Here is a 24,207-nt window from a genome sequence, read left to right as displayed (position 1 = left end):
TGTCACTGTAAGGATGTCTACATACAGTCTCCTTGCCTTTCTCTAACTGTCTCTTCTCTTATACAGCAGGCAGAGAGCCAGGTGTGTCGGCCCATCAAGACAGAGGATGATGATGGTGTTCGGGTCAAAGGTGAACGTCCAAGCCTGCACCTCCAGATCCCGCCGCCCTCAGGTTCTGTCTCCAACCCCTCCCAGCCCAGCTCGGCAGAGAGCCCCTTCCCCTTCCACCCCGACTCGGGTTCCTCTTCCGTTTTCTTCCCCGACGGTCCTCTCAAGACCCCACGCTCGGCATCGGCAGATATGAGGACAGATCCCTTTGCCAAGCAGCCTCCCCAGTCCCCCCACCCCTCTCACCACTCCCACCCCTCCACCCCATACTCCTCCCATCAGGCCGCCTCCAGCCCCATGCTGGGCCAGGCCTCTTCCTCAGGTTACCCCCATCCTGGCCCGCAGGGCCCTCTTCAGGGACGGCCGGCCAGCCTCGGCCCCTTCGACATGCACCCAGGGACTCCCCGGCGGGCCCAGCAGGTGGACCCATTTTTCAGGCCACAACAACAGATCCAGTGTCACCTGCCCCAGTCACAGCAGGGCTCTCAGGAGCACCTAGGCCCCCCAGAAAGCCCTCGGTCCAGGGGTGGAGGGCCTGGGGACTCCCCTCTCTTCTCCCCGCCCCACACCACCCACTATGGAGACCCGTTTCGAGGCCAGCAGCAGGGGATGGGGCGTCCAGAATACGGTTCCTCCCCCTCCCATGTGTCCTCACCTGCCGGGATGGGACAGGGGCAGTACAGGGCTGATATGAGTGGGGGACCCTCTCCCCGCTCCTCCTCCACGGGACGCCAGGACCTGAGTAACACGGGCTCCCCTGCAGGGATGCTGGACTCTGGGGATGGCTTGTTCAAGGCTCCCATGACGCCCCGGATGCACCAAGGGGACAGCGGGGTGGTACTCCACCCTGGAGCCTCACCCAACCACCACTCTGAGGGCTACCGCCAGTCCCCCTCTACCCCGTTTCAGGACCCCTATGCCCAGCCTCCTCTCACCCCCAGACCCCAGTCTGGGGATAGCTGCTCCCCCCTCCCCCAGAGGCATCCCCAGGCCCAACAGGAGTCCTGCCCCAGGGTCCCCTCCAGCCCCCAGTCACAAGGCAGCTCCCAGTCCCCCCTCACTCCTGGAGCCCTCTCCAACGATGCATTCTCTGTCCAGTCCCCGGCATCCAACTCGCGCTTCCAGTCGCCTGACCCCTACTCCCAGCCCCCCCCGCGCCCCCAGTCCAGGGACCCCTTTTCTGCTTTGCACAAGCCCCCCCGGCCCACCTCCACTGTTCCAGAGGGCACCCCCAGCTACAGAGGCTCACCTCACCCCAACCAGCCTCTTTCACTCACCCCGTCCTCCACCCCTGTCGGGGACCCTCTCTCTGGGAAGCCCTCTGGGTTCAGCCGGGGCCCTAACATGGCCTATCAGATGGCCCAGCAACAACTCCTCCAGCAGCAGCAGCAGCAGCAGCAACAACAACAACAGCAGCTCCAGCAGCAGCAGCAGCAACAGCCCCAGACTCAGGCCATGGGTGCCAACTTCCACTCCAGGATGCCTCCCCAGCAGGACCCCACAGCCCCCCAACCCCCGGATGCACCTCAACCCCAGGGGACTATGTCCGGCGCCCAGGAGATGCCTGACATGTCAGCGGTTCAAGATCCTTCACTACTGGACCTCAGCCCCTCTGAGCTGGAGAAGCAGAGACAGGTTCATGTTCTATTTGCTTTGCTTTAACTAGGATCTCATTTATTCCACTATGACTATGGGGCTAATCTTCTAAGAGTCCTTCAACATCATAAGATCAATAATTGTCCCTTATTGTCATTCTTAGGCCTCATATAACCTCTGACTGGTGTTTCTTCCTTTGATAGCGACAGAAACTGAGGGAGTTGTTGATCCGACAGCAGATGCAGCGAAACTCAATCCGGCAAGAGAAAGAGGCTGCAGCAGCCAGCAGTGCTGCCCCCTGTTGGCCTGGAGGAGACATGGCAGCCTATCAGCCCGACAAAGCCCGCCGTGCTCCACCACCCTACCCACAGGTACGCTATAATATGTCGAACAACATGTCGAACAACATGTCCGACATCAACTTGGGTCAGGCTCAAAATGTTTTGAATCTGAGTGGAACTGGGGAGGTACTACTTAAACCTGTATAATAAGAACACACTTTTGGTTTCCATTTCAAAAATGTTTTCTACGTTTTGCCCTACTGAATATGACCGTGGTAATGTCTCCGTTTGGCTGGTGATTCTCAGCGGTTTCTTAGTATTTTATTTAAATTGCCCTTGAGGGGATTGATAAAGTTGTAATAGAATTGAATAGTAGGCCCTTGCTGTTTGTCCCAATAGGACCGTGCTGCTGCTGGTGCCCAGGCAGCATTGGCAGGGAAGATGGATGGTGGCCGTTTGCCACCCCCAGGAACCCCTGCTATGATGGACCCCAACCAGCTCAGGTATACACTCACATCTCTCCTTTCTGTTCTATCTGTGTTTTCTCTTTCTTAAATGCACACACAGTTGTACATTGAAAGAAATGCCATCAAGAGTTATTTCAGCCAAGATAACCTTTTTGTGTACAACACTTTCTCACTAGCTTCCGGTACGTTTTGACATTTTGTCTGTATTTGTCTTTTGTAGACAACCAGGGCCCCCCAACCCCCAGGGCATGTATAGTCGACCTCCGTTCCCTGGCCAGTGGCAGCAGGGCCCGGGTCCCCGTCGGTTCCCCCAGCCTGGCATAGAGGGTGTGGGCCCCAGGCACAACCTCAACGCCCCCCTCAACATGCAGCCCGGCATGGACCCCGGAGGACCCCCACCACAGTTCATTGAGCTGAGGCACAACTCTCAGAGGCTTCCCCTGGGGACCCAGTTTCTCCAACGTGGGCCCCAGCAACGGCCGCGTCTCTATATCCCCCAGCAGCAGGAAATGGCCCCCGGCCAGTTTATTCATCATCCAATGCATCAGGGTATGGACCCTCAGACAGAGGGGGTTAGAGACTCACGGCTGGGGCTACAGCAGGGTGGTATGAGTCTATTACTGCCACAGCAGAGCACTGGCCTCTCACAGCAGCAACCCCATCTCCAGCCCCACACAGGCACTTCCCAGGTCGCTAACGCTCCCAGTTCTCACTCTGGGCAGCAGCAGCACCAGCCTCCCCAGAACTCCACAGAGTCCCAGGCTGGAGCTTTGGGGGACCCTAATGTTGATCTCCCCGAGCCTGACCTGGAGGATCCGTTTGCCCCCAAAAGGCTAGGGAATGCCCCCGGGGATGGAGGAATGGAAGATGAGGATGACCTGGCTCTGGATCTAGACCCTGATAAGGGTGACGACGACCTGGGTAACCTTGACAACCTGGAGACCACAGATCCGCACCTAGACGACTTACTCAACAGTGACGAGTTTGACCTGCTGGCTTATACGGACCCCGAGCTGGACCAAGGGGACCCGAAGGATGTGTTCTCGGACCAGCTGCGGTTGGTGGAAGCAGAGGGTGAAACACCAGGTACCTCTGGAGCTCAGGACATCAAAGTGGAACAGAAACCAAAATTGGAGGAAAACCCAATCTCAAACACGGGGGGCTCCACGTTGTCCACAACACCCCATCCCTCCTCCTCGAAGTCTGCCGACACCTCCAGGATCAAGCTCGAGCCAGGCCAAGCGGTGGTGAAGGATGAGATGGGAGAAGCAGTCTCCATGCTCCTTCAAACAAACAAATCCTCCACTCAACCAGAGAACCAGGGTGCCTCTCTGAGCTCTGTGCGGTTAGGGGGGCTCCCATACCCTCTTCCTGGTCAGGCTGACTCCTTATCCTCTCTGGGGGAGGACCCTTTGGGGCTGCCCGATGGAGGGGGACAGCACTCCCCAGCCGTGGATCTAGACAAAGTCGAGAGCTCCCTGGAAGCCAGCGAGCTTCCCTTGCTGATCCAGGACCTGCTGGAGCACGAGAAGAAGGAGCTCCAGAAACAGCAGCAGCAACAGCAGCAGCTCAGCTCCCTCCACCAGGGGGCGATGAGGGCTCACATGGGAGGCCACCCCAACCACCAGGGGGGTCCTGGACATATCATGCTGACCCAGCACCACCGCCCCCAACCCCAGGGTATGATGGGACAGCCAGGTATGGTGCCACGCCCTCCACACCTCCTGCAGCAGCAAAGGATCATGGGACAACCAGGGATGACGCCACAGCACATGGCTGCCATGGCTCAGCAACAAGGCATGATGAGGATGGGGCATCCTGGGGGAATTCACCCAGGACTCAATCCGCAGCAGCAGCAGCAGCAGCAGCAGCAACAACAGATTAAACAGTCAACTCTGGCTGATAACTTCTTCCCTGATAAAGGTAAATAAATGAGTACTCAAGATTGTTTGATCTTGTTTGAATCATGACTCTTGCATGATTCCTGAATCCTTGTTTGAATCATGACGTTTTCCTTTAATACATTTTCCCCGGTGTTTCTGCTTGCTCCTTCACAGATCTAGACAAGTTTGTGACTGACGACATCATGGATCCCATCGCCAAGGCAAAGATGGTGGCACTGAAGGGCATCAAGAGAGTGTTGGCACAGGACCCAATGGGGGTACCCTCTGGAATCAACAGACAACAGGTCTCTCTGTTGGCCCAGAGACTAGCGTCGGCACCAGGATCAGGAGACACACAGGGTCAACTCGCATCTGGCCCATCTAAGGTACGGCGTCTCACTTGTCCAAACATAACCAGGACAATATAATGTGTTCATAAAATTTATCCTGTAAAGCAGATCATTTGCGGTGGGATCCTCAAAACACAATCACTCTTGTCTGTTTATCTGATTTATGTATTTTGACAACTTTTTATTTTTAGGAAGGGGAATGCAGTGACCCAACACAATCGAGACCCAACCCTCCCCAGTTTGTACAAGGGATCATCAGTAAGTTCTACACATTTTTCCAGCGTTATAATACTTACATATATTTGTTAGTTGATGTATTACAGTGTTTCCCAAACCTCCATTTGAGTTACCTCCAGCCATTGCACATATTTGTGGTATTCCAGTACAAGCCAACCTGATTTGAATTGGTCAACTAATCACCCCCCTGTTCTCCCTACCAGACGATGCAGAGCAGCACCAGTATGAAGAGTGGCTCCTGCACACCCAGCAGCTGCTGCAGATGCAGCTCAAGTTCCTGGAGGAGCAGATCGGAGCTCACCGCAAGTCCCGCAAGGCTCTGTGTGCCAAGCAGCGCACTGCCAAAAAGGCAGGCCGTGATTTCGCCGAGGCTGACGCAGAGAAACTCAAATTGGTCACCGAGGAGCAGAGCAAGATCCAGAAACAACTGGACCAGGTGGGGAAGACTCTCTGAAAATCTTTACCCCATCCACCCACCCACCCACCCACCCATCATCATGCTTTCCTGTCTTAAAGTAACTGTCCAGTGTGAAATCTCACTTTTTTAAAGTTCATATTCTGTTAACTCATACACAAATAATGTTGTTGACTCGTTGTGTATTTGTGCCCAAAGCATATATTGGAGAAAAAAAACACGGGAAAACCCCACCCCAAACTTAAACTGTTGCTATTTCCTCATGGAGGATGATGTCATCCTCCCGAGTAAGATGAGCTGGCCAATCAGCAGTCTACTCATATTCATATTTTTAGTGACCAGTATACACTCACACATTCTGTTGTTGGTACGCCCATGCCTTTCCTACACAGAAAAGCTGCTTTTTAAAGGGAAATGTCAACATTTTTCAACTTGCACCGTTTTCACATATGTTCAGGTTGGGTTAGGTAATAGATAATAAATATGATAATAAATATGAATTTGTGAAATTGTGAAATTTTCCTTTAACATAATTATCATTTTTTGGAAGGAAAACTATTTCCCCCATATTTCTAATTCTAAGTCATATTTTATAGAAATCTGGAATCACTGGACAGTTACTTTAATATTGGCTCCTGTTAACACATCTCTTGTTGTGTTTCAGGTGCGAAAGCAGCAAAAGGAACACACCAACCTGATTGCAGAGTACAGGAGCAAGCAGCAGCAGCACCAGCAGGGCTCTAGTCTCCTGGCCCCAGGGCCCTCCACCCAGGGGACCCACTTGCTCTCCAAGATGCCCGGGCAGATGATGATGGGTCAGCAAGGAGGTATGCCCGTCAGAATACCCCCACAGGGGCAGCCGTTCCTAGGAGGAGGCCAGCACCCTGGAGCTCTGGGAGTCAGATCCCCTGGTCCTCCTGTTGGTCCTCCTGTTGGTCCTCCTGCAGGGTTCTTCCCCCAGGGTCCAGGAGGAGTCCAAGGGGCAGACCCAAGACTTCTCCAAGAGAGACAACACAGGATGCAGATCATTCAGAAACTACAACAGCAGCAGCAGCAACAACAGGCAATGATGCAAGGCCAGCAGCCCATGCCACATCCAGGTGTCCAACCAGGTATGTTGCCACAGCCAAGCGTCATGGGTAACTCTCTGATTAGTCAACAACAACCAAACCTCCAACAGGGAATTATGCCCAACCAGGCCATGGTGCCCCAGGGTATGGTACCAGGGCAGGCTGTGGCCCAGCCAGCTCAGACCCTGATGGGAGGGCAGGCTATGAACCAGCCTCCAGGCATGATGGTTGCTCAGCCGGGCATGATGGGGGCCCAGCCAGGCATACAGCAGCAACAGAGGCCTCAGGTCCTAATGGGCCAGCAGGGAGTAGTGGGACCCCCTCAGCACCATGGACTCAGAGGACCCGGCCAGGCCCAGCTCACACCTCAACAACAACAAATCCTGGCCCAGCGCATGTTGGCGCAACAGAAGCTACAGCCACAGCAAGTGGCACAACAACAGCTCAGGCAACCACCACCACAGGGCTTCATCAGCCAACCCAACCAGTCTCACGACTCCCACGGAGGACTCTCTCAACCTGCTACCCCAGGTCAGATGGGATCTTCTCCCGCTTCAGCAGGGGGGAGCACACGGGTCACCCCGCAACCAACTGAGGGGCTGCAGCAGGGGGAGGGTGGTATCCTTAGTCCCAGCTCCAGGACACCTCCACAGCAGGGTGGACCTGGACCTTCAACCCCTGGCCAGATGACCCAACCAGGGGCTTCTGGAGAGCAACAGGCGGTAGTGGGACAACAACAGCAGCAATACATGGCCCAGCAGCAGCAACAGGCACCACAACAACAACCCCCTCAAAATGCTCATGCTGGACATCAACAGCAAGCAGGTTACCAACAGGCTGGCATGCACCCCCAAGTACAACAGCAGCAACCACAGCAGCAACAGCAGCTTCAACAACAACTCTCTCTACAGCGACAGAGTTCCCTCAATGCTGATCCCTCAAAGTCTGGTTTGGTTACCGTCAAGCAGGAAGGACAGCAGATGTGTTACATGGCCCAACAACAACAGCAGCAGCAACAACAACAACAACAACAGAATCTTATGCAGCAAGCCCAGGACCCCATTAGACAACAACAACATGACAATATGGGCCAGATGCAAAATGTGATGGGTCAACAGAACCACCCTGGTCAGCCTCAGCCCGTCCCTGGTATGCCAGGCCACCCTAGTCCCCAGCAACAGGCCCTCATGGCCCAGCAGCAGAAGCAGCAGGCCATGATGGGCATGCTTAGAGCCCAGCAGCAGGGCATGATGCCTGGCCAGAGGCCTGGAGGTCCACCTGGTCAGATACGCACCCCAGTCAACATCCAGACTATCATAGCCCAGAACCCCCAGCTCCGACACCTCACCCCCAACCAGCAGATACAGCACATCAAGGCCATGATCCAACAGCGCCAGCTCCAACAACAACAGGGCCAGATGCTGAGGCTCCAGGTGGGTCAAGGACAGCCAGGCCAGATGAGGCCCCAGGAGCCACTAGGACCAGGGCAGCAGGTGGGACAGGTCCAGAGGATGCCTGGAGGTCTGGAAGTCCAGCAGCAGATGCACTATGGAGGAGTTCTTGGTAAACCAGGGGGAGTGGGCTCCCCGCAACAACCAGGAATGATGGGCCCCGGCCAACCACCGGGCGTGGTGACTCCTCAGATGCAGCAGCAAGGGATCACAGGACCTGTAGTCCAACAGCAGCAGCCAGGAGCCTCGCCTCAGTACGCTCTGAGTGTCCAACAGCAGCAGATGATGATGCAGCAACAACAGGCCCTGCAACACCAGATGATGAGAGGCCAGGTACCCATGGCTCGCTCCCCCATGGGGCAGATACGTGGTGGGCCTCCCCAGGGCCGCCTCATAAGGCCCATGTCTCCCCGCCAACCCTTGGCCAACTCCCCTGGTGACCCACAGCGCCACGCCATGGCACAGGCGATAGGGATGCGTCAACCCAACCAAGTCATGCAACACCAGCAACAACCACATATTCACATGGCTCAACAACGCTTCCAGGGATCTCCCTCCCACGCAGGCTCCCCTGGAGGATCCTCAGTGCAGAAACAGGAAGCAGGCATGAGCCCAGCTACCCCAGGAACGCCGCACTCCACCCACGTTGCCTCTCCGTCTGTAACTGACGGGGCAGCTGGGAAAGGTAGTCCTTACAGTCAGATCAAGGCGTCTCCTCTCAGGTCACCTGGAGCATCCAAGAGTCCCCTGGACTACCCTGGGCTTAAGGCGGGAAGTGGCGACACAACCCATAGCCAAGTCCCTCCGAATGGGCCTTCGCCTCAGAAGGGTGAGAGTGGACAGCAGGGCCAGCAGCATCCACAACAGGGCTCAGAGAGCCAGGGTCGTCCTCAATCCCCACCAGGCTCCAGAGAGGGTGCTCTGTGTAAAATGACCCTACAGAACATCAAACAGGAGCCCAGAGAGGTGACTTGTGATGGAGAAGGTGGTGGTGGTCCTCACTCCGGGGCCATCAAGAGGGAGGTGACTGGGGAGCCGGTTGGAGGGTTTGGTAACACTGGTCCTGGACCAGGAGGGGAACCCGGAGCCCACGTCCTCAGGACTGAGACAGGACAACAGCTGCTGCAGAAGCTCCTGAGGACCAAGAACCTGCAGCTGGCAGCTCAGAGGCCATCTGACGGCATCCACAACGAGATCAACGGACACATCAACAGCAAGCTGGCCATGCTGGAGCAGAAACTACAGGGGACTCCACGCAACATGGAGGTGAGTCAGATATATCCTATCCGTTATGACTGTTCTCGTTTTTGCAAGGTAGTAAGTAGGTACTAGTCATAGAAATATACTTAGATTGTCATATTTTGATGGTACTAGTCCTCTCAAATGGGGGCGATGGTGCAATTCCTTGCTTCATTGCTTTTGTTGTCCTCATCACAGGATCTGCAGTCCATCACAAAGAGGGCTCCTGTTGCCAAGGTAAAGCGCACCAACAAGCCTGGAGAACGAGCGCCCCAGTCCCGTAAGAAGAAGAAAGAGGAGGTTGGGAAGAGCACTGAAGCCCTGATGAAACAACTGAAACAGGTAAGAGGAGATGACCTCCGAGGCTTGGTGAATGAATACAGAGCACCGGACATTTTCTCACCGAAGCATAGTCAGACATTTTAATTGAATGAAAGGGTGGCAATTAACTGTTGATTTTAGTGTATGCTGTATTATTTGCTAACTCTATTTCAATGGAAGAAAAAAAACGCTTTAACAAATGCAGTGCATATTTGGTAGGATGCCACTTTTTACAGTAATACCTCATTAGTCTTTGTTTTGTTTTTTGTGACAAAAACTTTGATCTCATTATTTTCATCCAGGGCCTTTCTCTCCTTCCCCTGATGGAGCCCTCCATCACTGCCAGTCTGGACCTGTTCGCCCCCTTCGGCAGCAGCCCAGCCGACGGCAAGGCCCAGCTCAAGGGCTCCTTTGGAAATGCAGTACTGGACAACATCCCGGACTACTACTCTCAGCTTCTCACCAAGGTAACTGTCTGTTCAACAAGCTGATGTGTACAGCATAGACTTACTGTGGTGGTCCAGATTTCCAGCTGCATATTGTTCTTGATGCAGGAGTAACAGTGTCTCTATGTTCTCGTCTTTTATTTATGTGTATTCACCCACCCAGTAGTTTTAACAAGATTTTCTTATTTGTAGCTTTTGAAGCGCTTTGAGATTTCTTTCTGTTATGAGAAGTGCTATAGAAGTTTAAATGATTATCGTTATTCTATGACAACATTCACTTTTATTGCTCTCAATTATCCCACTGTCCACTGTTTAACCACGGCACCCTGTATCCTTAGAGTAACCTCAGTAATCCACCAACACCCCCGTCCTCCCTGCCCCCCACACCACCCCCCTCGGTACAGCACAAGATGCTCAATGGGACGACTGCTGTGGAGGAGCTGACTGAGGTACAGAAGGAGAGCGACACTATGGGTAAGACAAGGTTTTTATTTAAAAAAAAAAAAAAAATGGAAATAAAGCTATTTTGTGGTTTTAAGGTCATTCTTTTAAATAAAGACTCACTTCGTCTCACTTCCGAGCCTGTATGTTTTGTCATCCAAAACCCCTCAGTAATTTCATGGTCCTTGTTCTTATCCGGCTTGAATGTAAGGGTTTTGTACAGTGCAATCAGATTTGATGAGCAGCTGGACAGTCTGTTAATGGCATCTCTCGCTACAATGTGTCTGCAGATTCTGTCACTGAGGAGGTGAAGAGTATGGATATCCTTGCAGCGCTCCCCACCCCTCCTCACAACCAGAACGAGGACATCAGGTATGATATGCAGGGCCTAAATGTTCACCTGTCCCTTTTTAAGGGCGGGAGGTTACCGTGGTAATGTGGCGGTCATGTGTGTGCCTGTGAGATTGAGTCTGATTAGTAGCCGTGTCATCTTCTCTTCCCTAACAGTTGAAACTCCAACATTGAAAAACAACCTAGCTTGTGAACGAATCACAAGGACGAAGTCTCACTTTAGTAGACTTTTGCTTCAAGTAAATTAGACCAACTTTTATGCCAGCCAGACAGTGTTGCAGCGGCGAGGTGGGATAGGCTATAGGAGTCGTAGTTCTTTGACTTTATGTGATGAATTTGCCAGCTATGAAACAAGAAACAGCCACTGCAGCACTTATTTAGCTTTGTATGTGATCATACTTGACCTATTTGTATTCACAAATGCGAGTGAAATGCTGGCACTGTGGAGCCCTGACCACCCACCAACGTGGCTGGCGAAATAGACATCTTACCCGCCAATGCCAAAATCGACCCACATCTGGCGGGTGGCGGGGTGTTCATTTTAGGCCCTAGTGATATGATATGTCACCTGTCCTAATCCTGTGTTAGGGATGGGCACAGTCAGTCAAACGGACGTTAGTATTCGAAATACTTACGTGAGCATACATTTCTTTTATTGAAAAAAATTCATAGCCTTTGTCTCAGTTAAATATAATGTTCTGTGACATTGCTACACACAAGGATATACCATGACATTTGAAATCCTTAATTGAATAAAATTGACTTTTGACTTTATGACGTGCGCCCCCATAAAATGATACCTTATAGCCTACACCGGTTTCAAGCGTGTAGTTTGTTGGCACTACAGTCAGTGGCTCCATGTGTAGCAACGTGAAGTGGGAGATCTCTTATCAATGCGAAATGGAATACAAATGACACAATTAAGTTAGCTAAATGAGTCGGCTACAACAAGCAACCGACAGGTGGGCTGCTGTTTAATCTGAATGGAGTTGTTGTGGACAAGGACGGGGAGCGCAGTAAAATAACCTCGACTAGCCTAGCTAGCTGGCTAGCGAACGTCTGGCTATCTTAGCTAGCTTCTTTACATTGATTTGATGCAGTAAAGACAGACACTGCCAAATGGGATGATGGACAAGCGATGGCATTTACAGGTTTGTCTGACTAGCGCTTGTCGGTGGCTACTTTTTCTCTCTTCCCCCCCTTGGGATCACATTGTTGTTACTGTTTTGAACTTTTCCTTAATAGTTTGAGAAGAACCATTCTTTTTCTCTCTGGGGTAGCCGCCTCTGGCGTGTATAGTACCCTCCCGTCCCATACACAGTGTGGTCTTAACCGACCGTGTTTTCCAGGATGGAGAGCATCTGTTTTGCTCTCTATACTGAAAGAACTACTCCGATAATAATGAGTAGTTATTCGGTATGAAGTTGATTGCGAACGTCACCGTACCTATATCTTTCAGGATGGAGAGTGACGAGGACAGCGACGCTCCAGACAGTATCGTCCCAGCGTCCTCTCCTGAGAGTGACCTAGGCGACGAGGCGCCACGCTTCCCTCGCCTCCGAGAACCCAAAGAGGAGGAGACGGAGAGAACCATCTCCCCTACCATACCACTCATCCCCCGCACTGCCATCCCAGGTAGGTCCACTACACAGGCTCCCGATGTCTTAAATAATATAGGCCACTTGTTGACAATGCACTTGTTGTAAGTTGCTCTTGAGTGTCTAAGAGCATCGCTAAATTACTAAAATATTTCAAAATGTAAGCACAAAATAAATAATTGGACTTGCCAGTCTACGTCATCTTTTTTGTTGTTATTTCCTTGTCCAGTGTTTCCAGAGAACAAGCCGTTTGAAGCAGCGGCTGACAAGTTGGCGTCTACAACCAACTCCTGGGACAAAGCCAAGAGCAACGAGGTGGCTGTGACCTTCACACTGACCTCCGCTGCAGCCAAGGTTACTGAGCTTAACCCTCTTCCGTTCCTCTGACCCCCTATTATTTTCACTTCAACCCATCTCCTATCTAGCCTGGTCCCAGATCAGTTTGTGCTGTCTATACAGATATGGGTTGAAACTGATACAGGACCAGGCTACCTCCTATCTTAACTAAACCATGAACTATCTGTTGTGTAAAAAAACGACAACAATTTGGATAGTTATGAACTTGATGGATGGGTGGGTTGATTCTTCTCCAGAATCTGAACCATGTAATGGTGGCTGTGGCTCAGCTCCTCCACATGCGGATGCCTGGTTCCTATGAGGTGGCTTTCTCTCCCAGCCCGAGCAGAGCAGGAGCCTCAGGACCAGGGAAAAGCCCCGAACAACCAGGTACTGGACCGCCAGGTGATTTCTATTACATTTATCCTCATAGTTAAGTCCCAAATAGAATGTAGTTGCCTACTAAATAGTGATTTAACCAAAAACTTAAGATTTAGGGAAGAGGATAAGCTGATCCTAGATTTATGCCTAAGCTTAATGTTTCTCTAGGTTGAACCCCCCCCTCCATCCATCTTAAATTCTTAGCTCGATAAAATCATTGGCGAAACAGGAAAGAAAATGGTCAGATATATTGAAGAAACCGATCATCTAATTAGCAAACTCTCCCTTCAGGTGCTCTGTGTGTGAAGACTGGTGGTATAGATGGTAGTTCAGCCAGCCAGGACGCAGAGTGGCTCAGGCAGTTTGATGTTTCTCTGCCAGGCTGCACTCTGAAGAAACAGGTGGACATCCTCTCACTCATCAAACAGGTAGGTCACCTTCTCTCTTTCAGGGATGTGAATATCCCTTATTAATCAGAAAGTTCCTTTTCTGATATTCCTCCAATAGACAGAGCTGTTCCTCAGCCAAAATCATTGTCCTGCTCACATCCCTGAACAGCATTGGTTACAGGGTAACAAGGAATCACTTTTGCAAGGTGCACTGACCAGCCAAAGCAGGAAGAGGAAAAAGAAGCTGACTAAAAACTTCCAAACGGTCAAAACCATTTGATTTTGAAATGGGGGGGGGTGAAATCCAAAGTTGTGCTATATATTCATTGGCAATGTCATAGCTCATGGCCGTCCCCCTGTAATCTGATGGTGGTAGATGCCATAGAAATACTTAATTTACACACACACACAGATTGCTTTGAGTGTCTGGAAAAAATAAATTACTATTAGTCAGGTTAGCTACAGACCTTTGCACGTGGCCTTTTTTGTCAAATGTCAGCAGACTCCTCAACATTTTAATTTCTCTCAGGAGTTCCCCGAACAGGAGGACAAACCGGTTCAACACTGTTACACCACCAACGTGTCTGACCTGGATGTCCGCCATCTTCCCGTCATCCCTGTCCAGGATTCCCCGCCCTCCTCTCCCTCTCCTCCTCCTGTCCCCGCTCCTCCTAGTGAACCTGAGCCTCCCACACAGCCAGCCTCCCCCTCCCAGCCAACCTCCCCCTCTCAGCTAGCCTTTCCCTTTCAAGTTCCCTCCAGCCCTGCTCAGACCACCGTTCAGGTCAAAATGGAGCCTGCCACCGCCGCTGTTCAGATCAAAACGGAGACTGAGGCTGAGGAGGCCATCCTTCCCCCTCCTGACCCTGTCCTTGTCCCCGACTCTGACCCTGGTGCTGACACTAAGGCTCCTGTTCTTGACTCTGCTGAGGCTCCTGCTGCTCAGGCGGACTATGATGCCAAGCCTGCTGACCAGCCAGCCCCCCATCCCCAGGACACCCCCACCTCCCCCACAGCCAGCCTGGAGGTGATCTCCCCCAAGGTGAAGCACCGCAGCAGGCCCCTCTCCCCCGACCCTGAGGAGATGGTGGTCCGGCCCAAGGTGAAAAAGTGGAAGGGCCTCCGATGGAAGCGTCTCCAGATCGTCATCACCATCCGTAAAGGAGGCTCCAAGAAGGAGAGCAGCCGCGGGGTCTCAGAGCTCATGGAGCGTCTGCGCATCACCCTGAGGCCTGACAAGCTGCCCCGGGACAAACGCAAGTGCTGCTTCTGCCACGAGGAGGGCGACGGCGCCACGGACGGCCCCGCCAGGCTCCTCAACATCGATGTGGACCTGTGGGTTCATCTCAACTGCGCCCTGTGGAGCACGGAGGTGTACGAGACGCAGGGAGGCGCGCTGATGAACGTCGAAATGGCGTTGAGGCGCGGTCTCCGCACCCGCTGTGCCTGCTGCCAGAAGACGGGCGCCACCAACAGCTGCAACCGCCTGCGCTGCCCCAACGTCTACCACTTCGCCTGCGGCATCCAGGCCCGCTGCATGTTCTTCAGGGACAAGACCATGCTGTGCACCCAACACAAACTGAAAGGACCCAGCGAGGAGGAGCTGACGGGCTTCTCCGTGTTCCGCCGGGTCTACATAGAGAGAGACGAGGTCAAGCAGATCGCCAGCATCTTACAACGCGGCGACCGCATCCACCTGTTCCGCGTTGGGGGCCTCATCTTCCACGCCGTAGGTCAGCTGCTGCCGTCTCAGATGCAAGCCTTCCACTCCCCTACCGCCATCTTCCCCGTGGGCTACGAGGCTACCAGGATCTACTGGAGCACACGGGTGCCTAACCGCCGGTGTCGGTATCGTTGTCGTATCAGCGAGACGGAGGGAAGGCCGCTGTTCGAGGTACGGGTGCTGGAGCATGGACAGGAGGACCTGCACTACCGCGACACCAGCCCAGAAGGTACGTTCTCTGTCCCCACACCCAGAGCCTGCTCAGGCTGCCTCTGTTGAAATTGCCAATCACAGAACTGACCACAGTTTGGGTTAATTTGTCTAAATTGCCATTGATTTGGAATTGAGTTGCATTTTTTGGGGTAATTGCATCATTGCAACACAGCCATGTCCGTAATTAAAATGGAATTGACTCCATCGCTGCAATTTACTAATCTGGTCTGTGACCATGTCCTGTGTTTTTCTGCCTTCCCTCTAGGTATCTGGGACAGAGTGGTTCAGTCTGTAGCTAAGCTGAGAGAGGAGTCTGCCATGCTGAAGCTGTTCACTGACCATGTGAAGGGGGAGGACATGTACGGCCTCACGGTCCACGCCGTTCTGCGCATTACTGAGTCGGTAAGAAGTCCTTTCCCGAAATCAGAATCGCCATTTGTCTTTTACCTCCTTTGCTCTCATTGCTTCCATGACACCAAGGCATGTGTCTCCAATAAATCAAATCAAATCAAGTTTATTTATATAGCCCTTCGTACATCAGCTAATATCTCGAAGTGCTGTACAGAAACCCAGCCTAAAACCCCAAACAGCAAGCAATGCAGGTGTAGAAGCATGGTGGCTAGGAAAAACTCCCTAGAAAGGCCAAAACCTAGGAAGAAACCTAGAGAGGAACCAGGCTATGAGGGGTGGCCAGTCCTCTTCTGGCTGTGCCGGGTGGAGATTATAACAGAACATGGCCAAGATGTTCAAAATGTTCATAAATGACAAGCATGGTCAAATAATAATCATGAATAATTTTCAGTTGGCTTTTCATAGCCGATCATTAAGAGTTGAAAACAGCAGGTCTGGGACAGGTGGAGGTTCCATAACCGCAGGCAGAACAGTTGAAACTGGAATAGCAGCAAGGCCAGGTGGACTGGGGACAGCAAGGAGTCATCATGCCCGGTAGTCCTGACGTATGGTCCTAGGGCTCAGGTCCTCCGAGAGAGAGAAAGAAAGAGAGAAGGAGAGAATTAGAGAGAGCCAAGATTTTCAAAATGTTCATAAATGACAAGCATGGTCAAATAATAATCAGGAATAAATGTCAGTTGGCTTTTCATAGCCGTTCATTAAGAGTTGAAAACAGCAGGTCTGGGACAGGTAGGCGTTCCGTAACCGCAGGCAGAACAGTTGAAACTGGAATAGCAGCAAGGCCAGGCGGACTGGGGACAGCAAGGAGTCATCATGCCCGGTAGTCCTGACTTATGGTCCTAGGGCTCAGGTCCTCCGAGAGAGAGAAAGAAAGAGAGAAGGAGAGAATTAGAGAGAGCCAAGATTTTCAAAATGTTCATAAATGACAAGCATGGTCAAATAATAATCAGGAATAAAAGTCAGTTGGCTTTTCATAGCCGATCATTAAGAGTTGAAAGCAGCAGGTCTGGGACAGGTAGGGGTTCCATAACCGCAGGCAGAACAGTTGAAACTGGAACAGCAGCAAGGCCAGGTGGACTGGGGACAGCAAGGAGTCATCATGCCCGGTTTGCCGTGACGTATGGTCCTAGGGCTCAGGTTCTCAGAGAGAGAGAAAGAAAGAGAGAACGAGAGAATTAGAGAGAGCATACTTAAATTCACACAGGACACTGGATAAGACAGGAGAAGTACTCCAGGTATAACCAACTGACCCTAGCCCCCCGACACATAAACTACTGCAGCATAAACACACACTATTGCCCGTTCAGTACTTTGCACTACGGCTCTGGTTAAAAGGAGTGCACCGCAGAGGGAATAGGGTGCCATCTGAGGTTCGGATCATGCTTTTTCCTCCTCGACTTCACTAACATCCTGTGTGTTACGTTATTAGTTGCCTGGAGTGGAGAGCTGCCAGAACTACGTGTTCCGATACGGTCGCCACCCTCTGATGGAGCTGCCGCTCATGATCAACCCCACTGGCTGCGCCCGCTCCGAGCCCAAGATCCTCACACACTGCAAGAGGTAAGACTGCAGTATAGTCTTCCAAATAGATTTATAGTAGTCGTTATAGAAAATAGTATACTAGTATAGAAGATATAGGTGATCTAGATATCGATATGCTGTGTAAAGCAGTGGTTGTCAGCTGGTTTTGCACTCTGGACCCAAATTGGACCAGGTTGTCTCAGTCGCAACCCAATAATTGCATTGTCATTTTTTGGGGCCAAATTGGCCATCTGGGAAGCAGCATATTTTTTGAATGCTATATTGATAGTAAATGTAGCAATTTATGTGACAAGGGAACAACATTCCCACTGTCAATAATCCATTTAGCCTGTATTCTTGATGAAAAATGTTAGTTAGCTGACTGGTTTGAGACCACAACATTAACCAAATCCGCTGAAGAGCGCTGCTAATAGCTCTATATAGAAAATTCTAGATAATTGAAGAAATAGTTTTTTCAATTATTCTAAAATGTTCATTATCATTTCTACACACTTTCTACCTGGCTGTAGTCGTGTAAGTTCAGACTGGAGTAGTTTTTATACACCACCACCACCCAAAAAAATAAAATAACCATCCTAAAATATTTCTTTTACTCAGACACCAGCAACCCATTTGAAAACCCTCACTGTCGACCGAAATGTCCTAAAGAAAAATACATGTTTTTTTTTAAATGCGTTTCATCCAATGTTCTAATGAGGAGTGACACTGAAACATTTCTAGACTGAATGACATGATGACTGTGCAGACTGACTCTGATCTAGTTCTGTGTCTCTCTCTCTTAGGCCTCACACCCTGAACAGTACGTCCATGTCCAAGGCCTACCAGAGCACCTTCACCGGTGAGATCAACACCCCCTACAGCAAGCAGTTTGTCCACTCCAAGTCCTCCCAGTACCGGCGTCTGAAGACAGAGTGGAAGAACAACGTCTACCTGGCTCGTTCACAGATCCAGGGGCTGGGGCTATACGCTGCCAAGGACCTGGACAAACACACCATGGTCATCGAGTATATAGGAACCATCATCCGCAACGAGGTGGCCAACCGCCGCGAGAAGATCTACGAGGAACAGGTGGGTGGCTCTCGAGTAGTAACGGTCTTTTGTCTGTTTAGATCCCCTCTGGACATAGCTGTGATTTGAATTGTTGATTTTACACAAAAACTTAACAAAAGGGTGAAAAGACCGATATAGTTTGTAATATTTGTTCATAGTCAAGGTGTCAGTGGATTGGAGTGTTTTAGAATGACCTCTCTTCCTGCTTGTTTTCTTCTAGAACCGTGGGATCTACATGTTCCGCACCAACAACGAGCATGTGATCGATGCCACTCTGACTGGCGGCCCAGCTCGGTAGGTGTTGGAAGTGTACTTTCTCTTTTTTTCCCCTATTGCGTTTGTCCCGGTCTCACCCTCCTGTTTTCCTCTTCAGCTATGTCAACCACTCCTGTGCCCCCAACTGTGTTGCCGAGGTGGTGACGTTTGACAAAGAGGACAAGATCATCATTATCTCCAGTCGCCGGATCCCCAAGGGAGAAGAGGTGAGAGACCACAGAGAACCCTGGTCAATATGCACATACCCAATATACAGCTTCCTTCACCGATTTAAAAGCTTTAAACTGTCTCTTTGGGGGTCTTTGTTGTGTTACGGTAAAGCAGTGTGACTACTGTTGATGTTAACCTGGCTTTAGAAATACATGTAATAATGACATTACAGCATAGTGTTGTTGTTGACCCTCTCTGTCTCTTCTCCTAGCTGACGTACGACTATCAGTTTGACTTTGAGGACGATCAGCACAAGATCCCTTGCCACTGCGGAGCCTGGAATTGCCGAAAGTGGATGAACTAAACGAACGGGGAAAAACAGAGCGAAAAACAGAGAGGGGGGGAGAGAGGGGAGTCCCTTCTTTCTCCTGGGTGCCAGAACAGAACACTCCTGCTGCGCCAAAGCCTATAGAGTCTTTAGAACTACTTACCCAGTTCATAAGCTGTTCGTAAGCTGACGAACGAGGAGGGAAATCTAACCTCCAAATCAATAAGATGAAGACGTTTGCATTCACACCTGTAGCCAAAGGTTTGAATAGCATTACTGATTCTGAACGCAAACAAACCCACCTCTATTGACATCCAGCCGAATGGTGGGACAATCTCTTTGTGGATGAACTGTGTCCTCTGCCAAAAGCAACTCTTTCCTCTACCTACCTACCTACCGCTCCCCCCTTCAATAACTATGGCTGGAATACAATCCTCTAAACTTACCAAATGTTCTGATTCTATGTGATATCAATACTCTCTTAGGACAGATCTCACCTAGAGCTTTGAAGAAAGAAGCCATTTTAAGTACAAAGAACAAACGAATGCATTTTCTTTTTTAGGGTCTTACCTATCCTATTCTTCTTCTCCTCCCGCACTCCCCCTCTTCCTAACCTAACCCTTAAGGAAAAGACACTCTCCTGTCGTCATTGGTGGAGATTGACTCCCCAACGTGGATATTATTGGCTAGCTAGACAATCCTGAAGACAGTGGCTCTGAGTCTGTATAGAAGAATGACGTATCGCTGATGGAGACGGAGTAGAAAGATTTCTGATACTATAAAGGTTGACCTCTAGAGGCACCAGACATAAAGGTTTTATTGGCCTGACTGACTAAAGGAGTTTATAAAAGGTGGGTTAGTTGGACCCCCAGTCTACCTCATTGATCTAGTGGGAGTGACTGCTTACTTTGTGTAAAAACTGCTACTGTGGAAAAGGGGGAAGAAAGGTGTCGGTGGGAATGTTATCATTAGGCTAATAATATAGCCTTCTCGGACAAGCAGGGAAACTTAAACTAGCAGCCGGTTTGCTCTATCTATTCTATGCTGATTTTACAATAATGAGCCAACAATATTATTCCTCATTAATTATGTATACAGACGGAATAAATTATATGATCTTTTTTTTTTTAGATATCGCATTAAGATCAATCACAAGCTTAACAGGTATCATGAGATGACTCCTGATCATCCTGGATTTCATGTAGCTACTTTTTTTGTTGCCCTTCTCTGCATATTTATAACGCATTTAGATATCATGCTTCTTAGTTGACAATGCACAGTAACATCTAACCTTACGCTGCGGAGGACTGAGCGAGGGATTGGCGCTTCAACACGTAAAGCGAAGCAGGATCACTGCGCTAATGTAATAAGTCTGGCAAGACGATCAAGTTCAACTAATGAGTGAAGTGTAATGTATGCTTGCTGCTTTATGCCTTCTGGTCACACATTAAGCAGAAAGCTTGCGGGTAATAATGCAAGACAAGACTACTATCCCATTTGTTTCCCACCTTTTAGTCCTTGAACTCCCATCTGCATTTTAATATTTTCTTTTCTCGAATGACGTCAACCATGAATCTAGCATCTTCCTCTCTATATCATGTAGTGGACTGTTGTAAACTTTACTGTAGTGAGTCTTTCTCTGCCTGGCCCTGCCTGTCTAACCACACCACAGCTAGGTGTGTTTCTAAAGATCCCTGTGTTGTGGTTTTCTAGTGGTAGTACGGTCTTCTATACTGGAGTCTTGAATCAAGGGCAGGGGAAGACTTGTAAAAAAAGGGCATTTATTTTTATTTTAATGAAATGAATAACAAAGTAGATCTTCAAAGGGGAGAGTTCTGAAGTCTCCATGGCGATGTCACCTGTACTACTTTGTCCCCTCTACCCTAAAACCTCACGTAAGAAAAATGCAAAAGTGTACAAACTGTATATATATTCTATAGGGGGGCAACAAACTCTTTATCCAACCCCTTTTTAATCAATAAAAATCTAAAATTGTAGAGAAATAAATCAACCACTGGATATCATTTTATCAAAGATTATGCTGTGTGTGTGTATATATATAAATATATGTAAAATGGAGTGTTTTTGCATTTACCTGTTTTTCTATTAGCATTTTTTGCTATAAGCTTTCAAAGACAGTTTGTTAAAATAGGTATGTGAAGATGTCTGGTCTTCTCCAATGACTTGGATGAGAAGCCAAGAGTGAAAGAATGTTGTAGATGCATAATGGAAAGTTGTCAACATTATTACAACTTTGAGAAATCACTTGAAGGGTGCATAGCATTTGTGTATTTATGTCAAATTGTTCACCTATTTGTTCATTTACTTTTAATGTATGCTACTAGTCAATTTTACCAAAACCTCTCTCCCTTGATTGGTCACAATTGGATCATTAGTATACGGAAAATCTTTAACTTCTCCCTGGCTAGGATATTAGTTAAATATGATTGGTGTTTTATCTTCCCTATAGAAGTGAATGTGTTGGTATACCTTGTGAAAACAGGCTACTCGGTCTGATGTTATGACTAAATATTCAAAGTTAACCCTGTACTTACCTGAGAATAAATTGCACTCAATAGTACTTCTAAGTGGTAGATATTGCTAAAGTATGAGTCAGTGATATTTTTTTCTTGTCATGTTTATTTGAAGGGAAGACCATTAGACATTTTGCCGCTCACTGGATTTTAGCCTAAGTAACTTCTTCCTACCTTCTATCATGTTTGAATATCTAAATTAAGTTCTCTGCATATCTTAAATTAAATAAAGAGCTTGCTAAAAGTTGAACTTTTTTTACCTAACTTTTTAAAAATGTTTTACATCTGTACAGCTGAGCTACTTTTAGGGAATATGAATAATTTTTATTGTATGTGGCATGTTTTGTATGGATATAATTTTGAATTGTACATAGGACGACAGAGTTTTTTTTCTATACAGCCCCCCCTCCCCCCCATCCATTTGTCTCTGCTTTTATTTCTTTTAAAGAAAAATAAAATGCATTTTAAATATAATTTGGAATCTTATTTTCATTTAAATTAAACATGAGTTGAGACTTGCATGCTAAAGTGATACTCAAAGACAGACTAATACAAAACTTGTATTTTAATGTATATCACCTACCATATGTACACACTTTCTAACTAGTCCTGAAAAAAGAGTAGTGTAACATGGTGTCTGAAATATTAAAGAGGTGTTTACAGTATGAATAGGACATTTGATGGTATAACAAAAACAAATTCCCATGCTAAAACATGAATAGGAATGACATTTGGTTCTCATGACAACCATCTCTTCCTCAAAGCCCTCATGAAATACCAGGATAGATTGACCCCCAAATACACCATCTGTCATATCCTTGCCAATGTTACAGTAGCAGCAACATACATTTACTGGGGTATACACGCCCCAAATCCAAAGGGGGAAAAAAATGTATTTTCCCCCTCTGCATTCTATATCTTTTACCTCAGTAAAGACAGATGACCCCGTGTTGACAGCCCCCTTGTTCTGCATGCCATCAGAACACGTATCCTTTTTCAGAGAGCCCAGTTCCAGTGTTAATAACAGTTATAGATATCAAAGCCTATTCTTGCCCTGTTCAATTCCATATTTTTCTGAAAATAAATACACAATGGGCTCATAGTTACATCACAATATCAACTAGCCCAGTGTAAAAGGGAAGATCGATAGCTACAAGCCAAGAATAAAACATTTGTTTTCCTGAGCTCTAGGACAAGCTCTCCTTTGACTTCTGCATCGCTGAAAGTACCATTGAAGATGTCACTGAAAAAAATGACCACAGTACAGCGAGAAAAAGAGATGCCTATGTTTCGTATACAAATCACAATGTATCCACCAGTAAAACAGTTTATTACCATCGTTTATGCCTCTTATAGATACCAGTCACCCAAGTCATACTGTTCTCTCTGCTACCGCACGGTAAACAGTAATGGAGCACTTAAGTCTAGGTCCAAAAGGCTCCTTACCCCTACCTACATGTTGGACTGAAAAATAGGCTACAGATCGATCACTCAACATCTTTGACTGGCTTCTTAAATCACATCAAAGCAGTGTATTCGTCAAAAATGATCTAATAAATAAAACCATTCCAAAAAAACATCCCTGCCACATTTCAAAACATAAACTGGACCAAATCTCAAAATGTGATACGTGTAGGAGTCACGTACAAGGAGTGAGCGACGTGGGGTATTCAAGTAGCAGAATGCAACCCGTCTGTTTTAATGCTTGACAAGTCTTAAATGACTAATGTGAAATGTTGTCCAATCAACTATAAGCTATTCCAGGCTTCTGAAAGCTGTATAGGAATGGCTGTATGTCTACTCTAATGATGTACACTGAAGAAAAATATGAAAAACGCAACAATTTCAAAGATTTTACTGAGTTAGTTCATATAAGGACATCAGTGAATTGAAATAAATAAATTAGGTCTTGATCTATGGATTTCACATGACTGGGAATACAGATATGCATCTGTTGGTCAGATGCCTTTAAAGAAAGGTAGGGGCGTAGATCAGAAAACCAGTCAGTATGAGGCACACAATTTGCCTCATGCAGCACGACATCTTCACATAGAGTTGATCAGGCTGTTGATTGTGGCCTGTGGAATGATGTCCCACTCTTCAATAGCTGTGCGAAATTGCTAGGTATTGGCGGGAACGGGAACACGCTGTTGTACACGTCGAGCATCCCAAACATGTTCAATGGGTGACATGTCTGTTGAGTATGCAGGCCATGGAAGAACTGGGACATTTTCAGCTGTGCAGATCCTTCCGACATGGGGCCCGTGCATTACCATGCTGAAACGTGATGGCGGTGGATGAATGGCACGACAATGGGCCTCAGGATCTCATCACGGTATGTCTGTGCATTCAAATTGACATCAATAAAATGCAATTGTGTTCGTTGTGCATAGCTTATGCTTGCCCATACCCCCACCATGGGGTTCTCTGTTCACAATGTTGACATTAGCAAACTGCTCGCCCACATGACGCCATACACGCTGTAAGACATCTGCCCAGTACAGATGAAACTGGGATTCATCTGTGAAAAGCACACTTTTACTGCGTGAAGTCAGTTACGACAAACTGTAGTGAGATCAAGACCCTGGTGAGGACAAGCACGCAGTTGAGTTTACCAGAC

At 48.7% G+C, this 24,207-nt stretch overlaps 1 protein-coding gene across 1 annotated transcript in view; it reads left to right on the top strand.

Moving 5' to 3' along the window:
- LOC120061017 (histone-lysine N-methyltransferase 2D-like) overlaps nucleotides 1-22,061 on the top strand; it is a 43,695-nt gene extending 21,634 nt beyond the window's left edge. The window contains 23 exon segments of the mRNA XM_039010501.1: nucleotides 67-1,743; nucleotides 1,914-2,075; nucleotides 2,385-2,488; nucleotides 2,673-4,375; nucleotides 4,510-4,721; nucleotides 4,877-4,943; nucleotides 5,126-5,358; nucleotides 6,002-9,137; nucleotides 9,294-9,439; nucleotides 9,721-9,885; nucleotides 10,203-10,338; nucleotides 10,596-10,677; nucleotides 12,116-12,291; nucleotides 12,484-12,608; nucleotides 12,848-12,995; nucleotides 13,293-13,399; nucleotides 13,890-15,312; nucleotides 15,562-15,698; nucleotides 17,137-17,267; nucleotides 18,032-18,317; nucleotides 18,520-18,593; nucleotides 18,673-18,781; nucleotides 18,997-22,061. Coding sequence (XP_038866429.1) covers nucleotides 67-1,743; nucleotides 1,914-2,075; nucleotides 2,385-2,488; nucleotides 2,673-4,375; nucleotides 4,510-4,721; nucleotides 4,877-4,943; nucleotides 5,126-5,358; nucleotides 6,002-9,137; nucleotides 9,294-9,439; nucleotides 9,721-9,885; nucleotides 10,203-10,338; nucleotides 10,596-10,677; nucleotides 12,116-12,291; nucleotides 12,484-12,608; nucleotides 12,848-12,995; nucleotides 13,293-13,399; nucleotides 13,890-15,312; nucleotides 15,562-15,698; nucleotides 17,137-17,267; nucleotides 18,032-18,317; nucleotides 18,520-18,593; nucleotides 18,673-18,781; nucleotides 18,997-19,089 — 10,632 coding nt within the window. The 3' untranslated portion in view covers nucleotides 19,090-22,061.
- Nucleotides 22,062-24,207: the final 2,146 nt, after the last annotated feature.

Source organism: Salvelinus namaycush, chromosome 16, assembly GCF_016432855.1.
Source record: "Salvelinus namaycush isolate Seneca chromosome 16, SaNama_1.0, whole genome shotgun sequence".
NCBI classification, from domain to species: Eukaryota; Metazoa; Chordata; class Actinopteri; order Salmoniformes; family Salmonidae; genus Salvelinus; species Salvelinus namaycush.
Note: the sequence above shows the minus strand (reverse complement) of the source record. Positions and strands in the feature narration are given on the sequence as shown.